Below are 15,913 nucleotides of genomic sequence, written 5' to 3'. Positions count from 1 at the left end.
AACGTAAGCTGCTAACGATACAAACCCTTTCCTGTGGTAACAAGCTATGTAACTATACTGTACATACAGGAAAGCAACACAATTATAGAGCGTTAAATTACTTACTCGGGAATGAGATCCTTCCCCAAGTAAGGGGGCGAATGGAGCAGGAGATTGAGAGGCGGATCGGTGCTGCGTCTGCAGTGATGCGGGCTCTGCACCGGCCCGTCGTGGTGAAGAAGGAGCTGAGCCAGAAGGCGAAGCTCTCGATTTACCGGTCAATCTATGTTCCTACCCTCACCTATGGTCACGAGCTGTGGGTAGTGACCGAGAGAATGAGATCGCGAATACAAGCGGCTGAAATGAGTTTCCTCCGCAGGGTGTCTGGGCTCTCCCTTGGGCTCGGTATTAGCCCAAGTTCTGGAAACATTCGTCTGTGAAATAATTGGCGCACACATACACAAATCTCTTCGGTTCTGTCGTCACTTTCCCAGAAAAAAACAAAATCTGTCCACTGGCTCTTTAGAGGTTCTGATGCAGGAGCTCTGAACAGATTTTTTATGTACAGAGCAATGAGCTGACCAAAGAGCTGTGGGCGGGGAAAGGCAGTTTATTGGCTCTGGGTGGAAACAACCTCCACGTCATAATAGGTGCCACGTCATAACAGGTAGCTTTCCCGATCAGGCCACCTGCATGGTCACATTTCCAAAGCCGGAGAATAATTTCCAGTGCATGGTTTAGGTCTATCGTCATTTTTAGCCACTGGGGGACCGCAGGCAGGCTAGAGGAACTCATATTCCTCACACTTTCGGACAGACCGTTCTAAGAAAGTAGTTATCAGAACTACCCTCCTCGAATTTCGTTCTGATAACTATCCTTCCCCAGTGGAACTGTTTCAGTCTGCATTCGCACATGAGTCGGGACCTGATAGGGACTGATGCGCCGCGCGCAGCCGTCTGCTAGCCGTTTAGCGCTACATTCAAACACAAAACAAAACGGTAAAAGTAAGGAGAGTAGAAAAAATACCACCAAGAAGCTAATATGGAGAGCGGGGAGGCCACTGTGTTTATGGTCTGCATGATGGTGATATTAATCATGGACAATCACATCAGGCGTCTAATATCGAGGCTGGAAAAGCTCACAGAGAGAGTCAGGAGACGGTACTTTTTTATTTCATGAAAGAAGAAAGGAGAGCAGAGCGCTGCAGACAAATGAGACCAGTGTAAAGCCCCATACACACACGTCGCTGCTATTTACTCGCTCAGCGAGTGAAGTCAATAGAATGTCTATGTGTTCACGCGAGGCGAGGAGGCGAGTAGGCGAGGAGAGTACAAGCGATGCGATGTGGGCGGATTCCGAGATGAACATATTTCAACTTCGAGCGACGCGAGTAAGCGAGTAAAAGCGAGTAGCCAATTAAAATGCAGAATACAGATTATTGACAGGTGACGTTCCCCCAGTGTTCTCCAAACAGTGGCCACCCAACTTCTACACACCAAGTCAGCAAAAGCATCCAAGCGAGTGGCGAGTAGGCGAGTGAGCGAGTAGCTTATTAAACACGTGTCTGTTCTGTCTGTGTTGTATATGTAAACATTTCAGCCGTGAAAGCATGACATGGGGCGTAGCTACCAACCACACACACCTCCGTTAGATTAGTTCTATAAGAACTATGAAAAGACCCGATCTTGGAGAAGGAGCTAAATAGTTATAGGAACTAAGGGAGAAAGCCCCGAGTTCCTGTATGTCCGAACACGGGAGAAAACGGCCCCGCGGATTAAAGGTTAATAGAACTGCCAAAGGTTCCTGCAGTCCGAAAGCGGCTTAAACAACCATAAAAAGTGAAAATTTCATGCCATGGGCCATGGGACCTTTAAGGAATATGCAACCTCTCATGTTCATGAGAGCATCTGCATGTGAAGTGTAAAATTAGATGTCATATGGATGCCTCATAAATTGTGAATTATAAAAAGGGGAAAAGGGTATTGCAGCCATATTACTGTCTTCTGACCCTAATGAAGTAGTTTTGATTTCTAACTCTAGCCAAGTGAGGTTGTTGCCAAAGTCCAACCAGGAAACCTCAGAAGTAAAGAAAACATTTGTCCGATGTCTCAAACACATGAACCACAGTGAGTGAATGATTAAAAGCACAGCACAGTACTGGGTCATTCCCCCTTTTCATGCTTTCTCATGAGGACTTAACACATGAGAATGTAGAAAGATGTAGAAAGTGCTCATACGAGTTGTGATAATGAATGAAATGCTATTAATGAAATGAATGAAAAAAACAACTTAATTTATCCAAAAACAAAGTTATGAGTGAATCATTTTTTAAGATTTTTTTGATTACAGGACTTTTAAAAAACCTTTATATAACCAATCACGTATTTACAATGTCAGTCTGGCAAAAGGGAAAGATGAAAGTTGAATCTGTTTTTGATCAAATCCCTGTTGACAGTCCATTTATTCATTTGGTAGCCTAGATAAGTCGAACAGCAATATGTTTTCATCTTACCTAACTTGTTAATTGTGTATGGGATTAAACAACATAATCATGATCCTATAGACTAAACCAAAAAGGCAGAGTGACTTTGGTGTATTTTTTTCTAAATCTAATCTTCAGGATAGCTCACTGTTACGATAATCCGGAGTAAAATGCACTTTAGATCAATTTACGGGATGTTGGGAGTACATACGTTGAGTTGACATCAAAATCATGTCATTCGGATGTGTTTTGAGAATTTCGATTTGACCGTTTTTAGCCTGTTAAAATTGGCTTTGTTCTCAGACATTATGAATGAAATAAGTCTCAGTACTTTTCCATTATGACCTAAAGTGAGCCAGGAGTAGAAAGACAAAACAATTAGGAAAGCCTGGGAAAGCAAGGGCAGATTCACACACACACATTGTTTTGGGCTGATCCAGAGAATATGACGAAGCATATTGAACCTACTCATGTCCAATCATACTCGATCGAATGTGAGTCCAACCTATGAGACTATAAATATAAATGATACCCGGAAATCATGGCGCAGTCTGACAGACTTCCTGCGGGAGCTCTGTTCCACTGAGCCCAGCGCTGATATGCTTTGACGTGTGACTACAAATAAACACTTCATTTTCACTTGAATTACTCCGGTCCGTTCTTGAGCTTCCTACTAAAAGAACCGAATCTAACAAGCCAAAAGTCGTTAGCCTGGAAGTGAATGGGGCAAATCATGTCACCGCTACAAAACGCTATTTTTATACCTCTTCTACAGCTCCAAACAACATAACACTTACGTGGTAGTGAGTAGAGGGTCCCTAAAGCCAAACCGAAGTGTCCCGAGGTCTTCATGTGGTCGGATATAGAGCGGCAGCTGCAGCAGTCACATTTCCGGAAAGGTACTGGCTTGATTAAATTCATTCTGGACTCTATGTCTGACCACAAGAAGACCTCGGGACACTTCGGTTTGGCTTTAGGGACCCTCTACTCAGTACCACGTAAGTGTTATGTTGTTTGGAGCTGTAGGAAGAGGTATAAAAATAGCGTTTTGTAGCGGTGACATGATTTGCCCCATTCACTTCCAGGCTAACGACTTTTGGCTAAAAACGGTCAAATCGAAATTCTCAAAACCCATCCGAATTACATGATTTTGATGTCAACTCAACATATGTACTCCCAACATCCCGTAAATTGATCTAAAGTGCATTTTACTCTGGATTATCCCTTTAAAGACTCCTGGTGTAGACCCATAACAAAGCCATTTTCAGGCCATGAAAGATTTTCTCGTGGCAAAAAAAATCTAAATGTAAACTTCTAATGAACACAGATGAGTATTTAGGGGATTAATAGCTACTCGAATGGGACTTTAATATAAAACTTCCTTTTTATGTCAGTTTTCCTATATTGCAGATCAAAAGGAAATGTCTAACAATTTACAGCAACACCTGACAGCTCACTTTTCATATGAAAGTATATCACACTTCAGACTTTAACATCATAGATTTTTGGTAATTAGATTAATCTGTCTGAAAAACCTCATCATCTGTGGTGATGTGTTGATTTATTAGTATTAAGATCAATGTCTGGCAAATCCTACACTTGTCATCTTTCAGCCTGGCGTTAGTTTTATCAGTTGGTCACCATGGAGCCACTATTGATGCTGGTGGCGTTTATTGTAAACAAGTCATCACACCTGTTTGTTTACAATGTAACCCTCACTTTGTGTTACTCTTGTGTCTGTGTTCTTATTGTGATTTTAGTCGGTGTTATTAACAGCAACACAAAAATTAAAAGTAGCTTTTCAAGCCCAGAGAAAATGTATGTTGGTTCTTCTTTTTTTGCTTCACTTGAGGTAAAAAACAATGCTACATTTATAAGTTGCACTTCTCTCTATGACAAAAGAAGCACTCCCACCAGTGTTTACCCTGTACACAGAGCATCCGGAACTAATTATCTGCTTTACATTTAGTCAAAGTAACCCCAGAACTGCTGCTGTTTGGAGTTAACACACAAGTCGCACGAAGATGCATGTGGGTAGAGGACGGAGGGCAGAAACACCTAAGCAGGAATCTTATTCACTTCATTGACAGGAAATTAGAGGAGTAATGGCAGAGGAAAATAGGCAGGTAGGAGACTCCTGGGAGGACCTGACTATACCTGACTGTAACCCAGAACCATATGTGCCAGATGGAGCTGAGCTGAATGAGAGGGCAGGAGAGGAAAGCAAAGAAAAGGAAGTGAAATGCAGCCCAAACTTGCTGCAGATGCTGAAGGCTGCAGAGAGAAGGCGGTCGACTATGGGTCGGGACAGAGAAAAGGCAGAGGGATCTGAGGCTGGGACCAAAGAGCTGATTACTGAGGCTCTGAAGACTAACATGGTAAGCAAAGACACAGTTTGGTAAACAGGATTATAGACCCTTCTGTAATCCACAGGAGGCATGAATGTGCATCTACTCAGGCTGTTAATGATTTTAGTTGCAAGCTGCTGACCTTGATAAATGTTTGACCCCATGCTGCACTTATTTCTTTGAAAGAAAAGGACATATGATATATGTTCTTTTCTATTAACAATAAGTGTTCGTCAGCAGTCATAAACAAACCAAACAGGTGAGCCAAACACAAGGAGGATTTTTTGTCTGACTTTTTAAAAAAAATTACGAGTGACAAAAGAAAGATTAGGTGTTTACTGCAAAAGCTGTAAAGTTGGGGTCAAGAAACCAAAAACACATTACTGAGTAAGAAAGCTGGCTTATTGTGTTTTCTTAAGCCCTATTCGGACGTGACTAGTTCAAGGGGGGGACGTATGGTAATGTTGGTTAACTAGACGACGCCAGGGAGAAGAAATTACCAATTCGGACGGGAAAAGAAATGCCTGTAATATTCATCTAACATGGGAGGAGTTGTTGGTTACGCACAACCGTCACATCCTGGATGCCATGCACATCTTCATTTCACTTCCGTAAACCCCATCTGTAAACAGACATGGCGCCGACCTTGCGTGCTTGAAAGCAGTGCTTCATCCAGAACCTCCATGTTTGCAAACAGACACACCTAATTGTTTCTCTCTTTAAAAGGATGTGACGACATATTCCGTACTTATTACCAAAGGTCACATTCGCACGGGATTAGTATTACCTATGGTAGATACTCCGGATCGTTTCACAGGAGGTAGAATTCTCGGCAAAGTTTACCGACATACTCCGCTATCATTTACTGACATGGCGCATTCGGACGGGACTAGATTTCCCGGTTATTATTACTTTACCCCAGGTCCCCCCATTAAACTAGTCCGTCCGAATAGGGCTTTAGACTCTCTAGTTTACCCAATTATCGTCAAAAGTGTCAAAAAGATTGACCTTGTTGCATTGTGAGTGATGTAGACATCAGGTTTTGACAAAGAGGATTCTCTGCTCTGGATCTATTTCTAAACTAACCATCATGGGGGGACAGTGTTGCAGGACTGTGATGCTAAAGTAATGGAGTAGGCTTTCAAGAGGATATTTTACTGATGCACTGCTTTAAACTTTGCTGTTAGGAGGGTGGAGGAGTTCAGAATAGTGCACAATGAGCCACAAATCCCTAAATCCTACAGTTTCCATAACAGAACATGATTGCATGGTTTATGTGACCCTGCCTGCTTGGTTGAAAAAATGTCTATGGACCCAATTGCCTCTTCAGAGCCATGGATGACATTACACAACTGCAGAGCTGCGTTAGTCATTTGGTGGAAAGAAAACAGTGAATTTAAGCTTAAAAATCCACTAGTAGAAACTGCCCCGAGTCCCTGAATGATCGTGCAGGTTTGTGTTTTCTCACTTGCCTGGTTCTTCTGTTGCTCTTTCTTTCTCACTAACACATCCTGTCAAAATGAATGTACGTTCATGCATCACTCTTCTGTGTCTTTCATCTATATCCTGAGAACAGAGAGCCTTTTGCACCTTATCCATCTGTGGCCCTGTGCAACCTTGCCTGGGTTTAACCCTTTCCTCATCTTTTAAGTGTCTCCTTTCTATAACGTTGAAAATTCTCAGCTGTAAGCCCCACAAAGAGTCTATTATTCATTATTCCCACTGCTTTTTGTCACCTGTTGGGTGAGGGCGTGGCGTAAAGTATCACTCTGTGAGCGGTTTAACAACATCAGCTTGCAGCTCTGCGGGATTGTTCAGTGTCGCGGTGGGAGCTCTCTGCCAGCATGAAGAAGGTCTACAGTCTGATGAATATAACTAAATCCGAGGACCAGGAGATGGTGCAGTTCATCTGCATCAAGGTATCCAGCCTTTTTTTTTTCTTTAACAGAGGGCAGCGAGTCAGAACTTCAGAACTTCATGTTATAGTTAGAATTGAGCAATAAGATGTTTGAATATGTATTTTTGAATAAGCACACTTGTGGAATAAGAGTAAAAAAGGCATGAGAAATTTTCTGGCAAATCAGGGCACAAAAAGTTTCCAAAGAGGACTTTGTTTTACACAGGACACACAAATAATTATGATCTTTAATTGCACTGTATTCACAGTAGCTGGTATGGATTCAAAACTTTGTTCTGTTGGAGATCATTAAGTTAACTTTCACTCTGCTCTAATGTTTTTCTTTGCAAAAGATTAAGCAGCTGCTTGAATAAGTGCCCACTGTTTTCAAAAGATTGCATTCAAGTGATCCTTCATGAGAACTCGGCTTTGTGTCTTTGAACAGGCACCAGTGCAGCTTCATTCAAGCTCCAGATATCTGATATTTCAGTTTTATAGACTTTCATCGCCTTTTTGATTCAGTTTTCAAAGCAATCAAAGTGAACCATATTCTTCACCCCTTTATACTAGTGGAAAATCCTGTTAAAAACAAGGTAGTGTAAAGTTAGTTGAGCTGGCAAAGATCAAGTACCGGGAGGCAGTCAGTAGAGCGAGCAGGGAGAAAGCACATAGTAAAGTTTAAAAACATAGTCCAGAAACAGACATGAAAAATAACAAAGAGTTCTTTCACAGTCTGACAAAAAACAAATAATACAAAGGAGTTCCAAAAATGAATCCAGAACTGGAAAAAATGGGTGAAGAAAATGTTTGGATGGGTGGAAGTACATATATAAGATGAGTGGGGAGCTGGTGAGCAGGACACAGGTTTTGAAGGAAATCAAAGACAAGATGTACAACATATTTCAAAATACAACAGGAAAAACAATCAGTGTTCTGGCTGTCAGGTTGTTGTGTTGTCTTGTGTTTGATCAGAGTATCTGTGCCTCAGTCACCTGCTACTCTGGCAAAATGATTTCACACTCCAGGTGATATTTAATTCACAGCCTACTAATATTTGATCAACACCCCGCTGTTATCATATTCTCTGTTATGCAAGCCCGACTTCATATTTTTTACAACCCTGATCTATTTTTATCCTGTCTGACTGCAGAGCTGCCAACTCAGCTCTGCGACAATCCTCAAACATTCAACCCCGGTTTTAGTTTTTGGAGGTGATATCAGAAAGTGGGTGTGTTCGTGTTGGGGTGTGGATTTAAGTCTGCCCATGTGGGTAAGAAAAATGTTTAAGAGAGGAGAAATAGTAGTCAAAAGTAGTCAGTTCTCAGAGAGCCTGAGGTTCAGATTGAGCAGCCAAAGACGAACATGGCCAAGTGGGACTCCTCTGGTTGCAGCCCGTCCTTCGAGCAGCCAGCCACACTGGATGGTGAGCCAGCAACACACGAGAGAGAAGAGGGAAATATGAGGCACTGAAAGGCTGTGAGCAGAGCGGTCAAAGAAAATCTTGCATGAATTATGCTGTTGCAATTTTGTCGATTCTTACAGTGGAAGAAAGTTTTTATTTATGGCTTGTAAACAGGTTGCAACTGATACATTTGGCACTTTTCTCTGTGTCTTCTCTCTTTTTTTCTCAGCCAATACAGCTGAATGACCAGAAACAAGAATTCAACAAACGTCCCACCAAGGCTGTTCCTCGCTCTTTGTCTCGGTCCATGTCACAGTCATCTACAGTCAGCTTGAGTTCAGGTATAGAAGCCTAAAGAAAACACATGATGTTTAATCTGATTAAACATCTTTGATATACCATCTGGCCCTGAGGATTAGCCCCTATGCTTTGTTCTTTGGATTAACCTTATTAAAAGGAAAAGTCTTCTGAAGAATTCAGCCAATTTGATTTGGTGCTAATTGCCTTTCTCAAACATGTTAATCACTGCGAGAGCTCATACAGACTTCAAACTCTTCACATCACTGAGGTCAGATTCATAATCTACGATGAAGGCTGTAAACCTCAGCCAAATCATAACCCTTAAGTTTCCAAAAAAATTATCTGTGTCTTTATTTCCTCATTAAAATTAAGCCAGGTGATTGTTCTTTTACACTTTGCCTTATTCCTGCAGTGAACAGCGACACCTCTGAGGGTGAATCGTCTCCCCGAGACAAGCTGCAGAAGAACTCCGAAGGCCTGTCTGACTTCTGCATCAAAAACATCAAACAAGCTGATTTTGGACGCAGGGAAATACAGATCGCACAACAAGGTATTCAAATCAGAGTTTGGTTCTTTAGGAAAATAAATAAATAGCAGACTATTATTAGAGTAGCAACCAATCAAAAATTGGTTCAGGGAAAAAAATCAGGGAAAGTAGCACAAACACACACACAAAAATATAGTATGAGATGCAACAGATATGTAACATGTCCTGTTCATGTGTCTTCATCCACATTTGTCATATTTAGAAATGCCAGCACTGATGATTCTGAGGAAAAGCGTGGGTGAGGAAAAACCTTTGGTTGGAGCCAATGTGGTGGGATGCACACATATCACTGCACAGACAGCGGTCAGTTCAACATACACACTTTTAAGAACTGCAAATTGGCGCTCCTTCAATATCTAAACATTAATAAGCATTTTAGGTGCCTTCAACAGCAGGTGAAGTGAAAGAAGATGAAAATATAAAACAGAATTGGTCCACATCTGTCACAGTACACACAAAGTGTACTGTGACAGATGTTTTGTTATATATAAAGCAAAGCGTCAGTATATGGTGTTATGGTCGGGTGCATTAATTAGGGGGCTGAGTGCCACTCTGTGCATGCTAATTAGTTGTAGAGCATGCACAAAAGCAGAACTTCCTCTGAGTGGGATGTGGCCCAAATGAAAACACCTGTGCTTTTTACTGATATTACACATGTTGATTTTATGATTTTAAGGTATTTTTTCAATAAATTGGTGCGGCCCTGATTGAGACCAGAAAAAGTATAAATGTATTTGTTATGGGTCTGTGTGTTTCTGATCTCTTGCAGGTGTTGATTGAGACTTTGGCTGCTTTGGGGGCTCAGTGTCGCTGGGCCTCCTGCAACATCTTCTCCACCCAGAACGCTGTGGCTGCTGCTCTGGCTGAAGCAGGTACAGCTCAGGATGTGTTCTTCCTTTCATTATCATTTGATCATCACAATCTCTTTATATTGTATGCTATTCTCTTTCAGGAATCCCCATGTTTGCATGGAGAGGAGAATCAGAGGACGACTTCTGGTGGTGCATTGACCGATGTGTTGCAGCTGACACCTGGCAGCCCAACTTGGTATGTTGATCAAATCTCCTGCACACCTATGTGTCACAGAGCTTCTCTGGACATGGAGATCAATCAGAAACTGTTCACTCAAAATGGGATTTAAGCTATGACTGGTGGCCTTTGATGGAGTTGCTTTGCAGCTCAAGCAAATTTGACATTTGAAAATGTTTGTTAGATCTTTTGTATCTCCACACACTGTAACCTTCTCTGAAGGTTATAGTTATCTCTGATCTCAAAGTATGTTGGCTAAATTTTGGCCCTTATATGCAGTTTTCTTTTGGACAACATTTAGCCTTGAATGATCCCAGCAAACTTGATCTAAATCTTCATTTTTCAGCATCTTCAGGCCCTTACAATACTTACCGTAACCCAAGGTTTGGTCATCTTGTGAATTTGGCCTACACAGTATTTGCTAATGTCAAACCAAGCCACAAGTGCCAAAAGTAAGCAAAAGTAAGCCAGGCTGGTCTGGTCCTTAGGATTTGTTTTGTGAACATGTCCTGCTGTTCTTGTGTACCATAGAAAGAACAATATCAAGTCCATATATATAACAATAAGTCCATGTGATATGGGAATATAAATTTAGGTGGACAGAGTGTAGTTGCACACTAACGGTGTATTTTGACCAACAGCACCCAGAGGTCAAAGGTAGAGGGCAGAGCGGGCAAATTCATTCCTTTCCTGTTAGCTGCTCCTGCCTGACTGTCCCACCGCTTACAAAGTAGCCAAACTGGTCGTAGTTTAATGTGCAGTTGAAAAGACGACCCAGATGCAGATTCACCAGAGGCAGGCAATTAAAGAACTAGATATACTTTATTTCAGCTGAATCAAAACTCAAGGTGCTGCATATGTAGGGACCCAAGAAAACAAACAAACAGAAACTAAGTCGAGCAGAACCAGGAGAGTTTTTCCACAATTCTGAAACAAACTGAATAAAGTCTTGGAGTGCACAAGGCAATTCTATAAACTTTGTTTAAGAGTTTCACTTTTGTATCAGCCTGAATTACAAAAGAATGCGCTTGTCAGCATAAGCATGGCAACCTCAACACATGAATCATAATTTCTTTGTTTCGCCTGCAACATACTATTATTATTTCCAAAATAACTACTAAAGACATCCTCAAGAACTGAAACAGTTTTCACAGAAAATAAGTTTTTTTGGGGGGATAATACAACACTATTCAGATGTCATTCAGCAGCTGTCTTCAAACTGCACTGATATGAACACACAACAACAACACAGAGTCCTGTTTAGCTAACTTCAGAGGATATCACATTGCCTTTCACATGACTTGTGAACAAGTCATGGAAAGGCTGTTGAGGACATTAAATTAACATTTAACACGCTTATTTGTCAAAGTTACGACAGAAGACTTAACCTTGTTAAACATTCTTCTCTCAGCCTCAGCTGCACTTATGAAAACTTGAGTTTCTTATCGTTACTCTTGTCAGATTTTGGATGACGGTGGCGACCTGACCCACTGGATCTATAAGAAGTATCCGAGCCTGTTCACGAAGATCAAAGGCATTGTGGAGGAAAGTGTGACAGGCGTCTATCGGTTAGTTTGTCACAATGCTTGAATCAGGTCACTTGAAGTCCTTCTCCACCTCACGTGTACGTGCCCCCTTATTTCAGGCTGTACCAGCTGATCAAAGTGGGCAAACTGTGTGTTCCTGCCATGAATGTTAACGACTCTGTGACCAAGCAGAAATTTGACAACCTTTACAGCTGCAAGGAGTCCATACTGGATGGGTAGTGAATCATGTTGTGACCATAAACATATATTAAAACCTGTTCAGCAGTGACCTGACAGTGTTCAACTCCTCTTCCAGTTTAAAGCAAACTACCAACGTCATGTTTGGAGGAAAACAGGTGGTGGTGTGTGGATATGGAGAGGTCAGTGGAACAAAAGCCTAACATGTGCGTCTTAAGAGTAACTCATATTCAAGCCACTCGGCCAGCCTCTTTACTTTGTCTTTGCAGGTTGGTAAAGGCTGCTGCGCTGCTCTGAAAGCACTGGGTGCTGTCGTGTACGTCACAGAAGTGGATCCTATTTGTGCCCTCCAGGCCTGGTATGAAAACAGGAAGCTTTTATCAGCAAAGATCTAAAGTGTTTGCCCCTTCTCAAAGCCACATTGTAACAAAACATGCTGAATTACTGTTTTAAGCCAGTTCTCTCATGCCCTCCTCCTCCTCCTCCTCCTCTCAGCATGGATGGCTTCAGAGTGCTTACGCTGAGTGAAGTTGCCAGACAGGTAGACATTGTCATCACCTGCACAGGTACGGCAATTGCTGTTCTCTGACCAAGGCATTATTACTAATGATAAGTATCAAATTACAAATATTAATGATTATTTGGATCTCTGTTTCTCTGCAGGCAATAAGAACGTGGTGGAGAGGGAACATTTCGACAGAATGAAAACTGGCTGCATAGTCTGCAACATGGGACACTCCAACACTGAGATGGATTTGGTAAAGACTCTGTGTGTGTTTGTTCGTGGACGCTTTTCTGTTTGAGTATATTTAAACGATTCAACCACATACTCCTACTTCTCAGGCGAGTCTGCGGTCTGCAGAGCTGGAGTGGCAGCGTGTGAGGCCTCACGTGGACCAGGTCATCTGGCCTGATGGCAAGAGAGTCGTCCTGCTGGCTGAGGTGATGATACTTTTTTATCACACACATGGATTACGCTATCATTCAGATGACAATTAAGTGTTAACTGAAGATGAAACGTGTGTGGTTGTGTGTCATGATGAATCTACCATGTTTCTGTATTTGACAGACATCCCTAGTGCTCCCTTGAATATACAGAGACAGGTAACCATTCATTAGGCAGATTAGATCTGATTTGATCAGATTCTGCCATAGTGAGACGGTAACCAGAGCTGCTGTTTGTGTAACTGGACTCTGGCTCCTTGGGAGTTTTAAAAAAATTCGCAAGGTGCTTGTTAGCACTTGAAACTCTGGTTTCAACCAGAACATTGAAGCAGATTTCTCAGCAAGACAACAAGGCTTTCCTTAAATAATATGAAAGTCTAAAATGCAGGAACGGCAGGAGGAAAGAATTTGAAAGAAGTGAACTCAGAATGCTAAATGTAACTGGTTCTGACCATGGTTTCATGGGAAGGTAAAATGGGAGAGCTTAATGGACCTTTCTGTTGTCAAAAGAGAAAATCACCGATAGAATTCAAAACTTGAAAGACTCACTGGGACATTTAATTAAACCGAGCCATAGTTAATGCTTTTAACGTGCACCTGAATGTTCTTTTGTCAGAATTTTTCTCTTCCGCATAAATCATTCAGAGGTCCCCATGCTGCCATGTGCAAAGGCAATATATGTTTATCTTCAACCCAAAGTGGATCAAGCAGCTATGTTTAAAGGATCAATCATTACACATGTTGGCCTTTTTGTAACAGCAGCAGTGCTGTTACACTTACAGGTCCTCTGCTAATTTGTCTGTGAAGCTGAAAATGATAATTTGTTTTTTCAGAACAGAGCTGTTTTTTTAAACTGTTTCTGGTCCAGTCCTCCATTTCTACCCATAATCAAAAAGGAACTAGAATTAACAGCATGTGGTTGTATTTGACAGCCATCTAGCCAGTTTGCAAGTGAATGTCAACCCGGACTCAAATATGGAGTAAGAAGGTATTAAGTGTTTAGCTAATAAAGCCGATTCAGATTTTTTAAAATATTTTTTTTATATAAAAAGCTGTCGCAGTCTCAGTTAGACAATATTTCATATATGATTGTTGTTGCAAAGAAGCTACAAATTCTGAAAAGGGGGAACTTCAAACAAACCTTAAGCTTCAGCACATTTGTTCGAACGGAACAGCTTCAAGGTCGGCACCAAGATTAGAATAACCAGTTTAGGATCCACCAGATTACACATTCTCGACAAATCGGATGGTCAGTCATGTTGCCAGAGTGACCATCAGTGAACAGAAACGTCCTACGGCATTTTGAATACAGTCCAGAAAAGTATTTTTGCAGATTATCACAACATAAGAGTGAAGTTGATGATTGACTTTTTGGACATAAAACATCATTATATAATTCTGTCAAATTTTGTCACATTTAGTAAATGTGATTCTTGAGTTATGGCTTGAAACATGTTTTGTGATCTCAAAATGTGCAAAGTTTAGAAGAAACTCCTTCAAGTTGTTTATAAGAGATTATTTGAAAAGAGATCAGACCGACAAACAACAGCTGTCACTGCTGCAGAGACTTACCGTCAGTAAGTTGAACTACAGGAACAGATACACATTTTTGAGCATTATTCCAGTCGGTGTGCATCCGGGAAGAAGCTTGCAAACACTCAACTTCATTGTACATAATTAATGAGCAGAATGCAAATTCTTTCAGTTGTATTTTGTGGTTATTGTCTTATTATTATACAACTTGCATTCATTACAGTGTTGATTTTCCTCACTTTTCTTATAGGGTCGTTTGCTGAATCTGAGCTGCTCCACTCTGCCTTCATTTGTCCTCTCTATTACAGCCACAACTCAGGTTTGAAAACACATTTTTAACTTGTCGTTTGTGACTCTGTTGGTGGTTAATTTTCCCTGATGTGTTTCAGGCCTTGGCTCTCATGGAGCTGTACAACGCTCCACAGGGACGATATAAAAAGGACGTGTACCTGCTGCCAAAGAAGATAGGCAAGTTCTCTGCTTAATTACCCTGAATATCCTATATATTTAATTACTTTTCAATACCACCAACAAGCTAATTAAACATATGTTTGCACTTTCAGATGAATATGTTGCCAGTCTTCACCTGCCAACGTTTGAGGCTCACCTCACGGAGCTGACTGACGATCAGGCCAAGTACCTGGGCATCAGCAAATACGGACCCTTCAAACCCAATTATTACAGGTGAGATGAGACACATTTAAAAAACAATCACATACAGATTTTAATACATCTAACAGAAATATGTTTTATATTAAACAGGTACTAAGCTCCTTGAATGAGCAAACTGAAAGCCCATCAGTCCTGCAGACAGAGCTCGGATGCCCTCAAATAAAGATGTCAGTTTTTCTCTGGTTTCTGGTTCGTCTTGTTTGTGCTGTTGCATCTGTTTCATGTGTTAACGCTTATATAGGTTATGAATATCCACAGTATCCAGAATGTGATCTCAACTCGAGTCTGAATTTAATCTGAAAGGGTTGAAGGAAAAGAAGCACAAGGAACGGCTCAGTCAGAACAATCTATAAAGACTGGATCCTGTTGTGACCAACTTTTACCCACTAGGGGGCGTCAGATTACTATCGTTTTACAAACAGTAAACGGGTCTATAAGCAACGGTTCAAACAGATTTCTTTCTCACTGTAAGGCCTCATTAGGGAACTGAGTTGCTCAGCTGTTTTATTGAGTGTCACATGTATGGAGTCTTAAAGTCTTTGATGCAGGAGGCCCAGGTTCAACTCACAGTCTGTGGCCATTTGCTGCATGTCACTATCTTCTCTCTGCCCACTTACTGTCCTCTCTAATGTGAATAATGGCCACTAGAGCCCACTTAATCTCTATGAATAAAAAAGTCTTAGTGCTTCTGTCCCACTGTAAACATCTGACTACAAAATATTTTGAATCATTGAATGTGTATGTGTGTATTTCCAATAGTTACCACAAAGTCATACTTTGAGGACACGACTCCATTTTGAGGACAAAAAGTCCCCATTATGTGATAACATTTTTAAGTGTTGTAATGATACTTTTACCAGTTACTGTTTAAGTATTTGTCCAGATGGTTAATATAAGTAGAAATAATGTCCTCTGATATGATAGATTGATTAATGTTTAGCGAGCAAGTCAAATTGCTTCTATTCCAAGCTGATACAAGATTTTGAAGCATGGATGCAGGGATTAAATTGCATGTTGCAAAAGCATTATTTCACATATGATAACATTGATTCACA

General features: G+C 41.1%; 1 protein-coding gene across 6 annotated transcripts; it reads left to right on the top strand.

Moving 5' to 3' along the window:
• Positions 1-4,446: 4,446 nt before the first annotated feature.
• On the top strand, positions 4,447-15,036 carry LOC142383847 (putative adenosylhomocysteinase 3). Of its 6 annotated transcripts, none has more exons than XM_075469615.1 (17): positions 4,447-4,839; positions 8,338-8,449; positions 8,821-8,958; positions 9,158-9,258; positions 9,725-9,827; positions 9,908-10,002; positions 11,446-11,552; positions 11,630-11,746; positions 11,827-11,890; positions 11,978-12,066; positions 12,204-12,274; positions 12,372-12,466; positions 12,552-12,650; positions 14,437-14,505; positions 14,576-14,654; positions 14,750-14,870; positions 14,949-15,036. In XM_075469615.1, exons 1-17 carry the CDS (start codon positions 4,567-4,569, stop codon positions 14,953-14,955), a joined length of 1,740 nt encoding a protein of 579 aa, XP_075325730.1. In that variant the 5' UTR covers positions 4,447-4,566; the 3' UTR covers positions 14,956-15,036. The 6 variants fall into 6 exon arrangements, with proteins under 6 accessions (XP_075325730.1, XP_075325734.1, XP_075325732.1 ...); XM_075469620.1 differs by lacking the exon at positions 4,447-4,839 and adding an exon at positions 6,549-6,728; XM_075469618.1 differs by lacking the exon at positions 4,447-4,839 and adding an exon at positions 7,958-8,129.
• Positions 15,037-15,913: the final 877 nt, after the last annotated feature.

Source organism: Odontesthes bonariensis, chromosome 7 (assembly GCF_027942865.1).
Source record: "Odontesthes bonariensis isolate fOdoBon6 chromosome 7, fOdoBon6.hap1, whole genome shotgun sequence".
Lineage (NCBI taxonomy): Eukaryota > Metazoa > Chordata > Actinopteri > Atheriniformes > Atherinopsidae > Odontesthes > Odontesthes bonariensis.
This window is presented reverse-complemented; position numbering and strand designations above follow the sequence as displayed.

Bases quoted from the DNA above. Each gene is read 5' to 3' on its own strand.
- LOC142383847 (XM_075469615.1), top strand. From the start codon at position 4,567: ATGGCAGAGGAAAATAGGCAGGTAGGAGACTCCTGGGAGGACCTGACT. The intron at 11,747-11,826 runs GTAGTGAATCAT...CTCCTCTTCCAG, and splicing joins AAGGAGTCCATACTGGATGG to TTTAAAGCAAACTACCAACG. The intron at 12,275-12,371 runs GTACGGCAATTG...GTTTCTCTGCAG, and splicing joins CATTGTCATCACCTGCACAG to GCAATAAGAACGTGGTGGAG.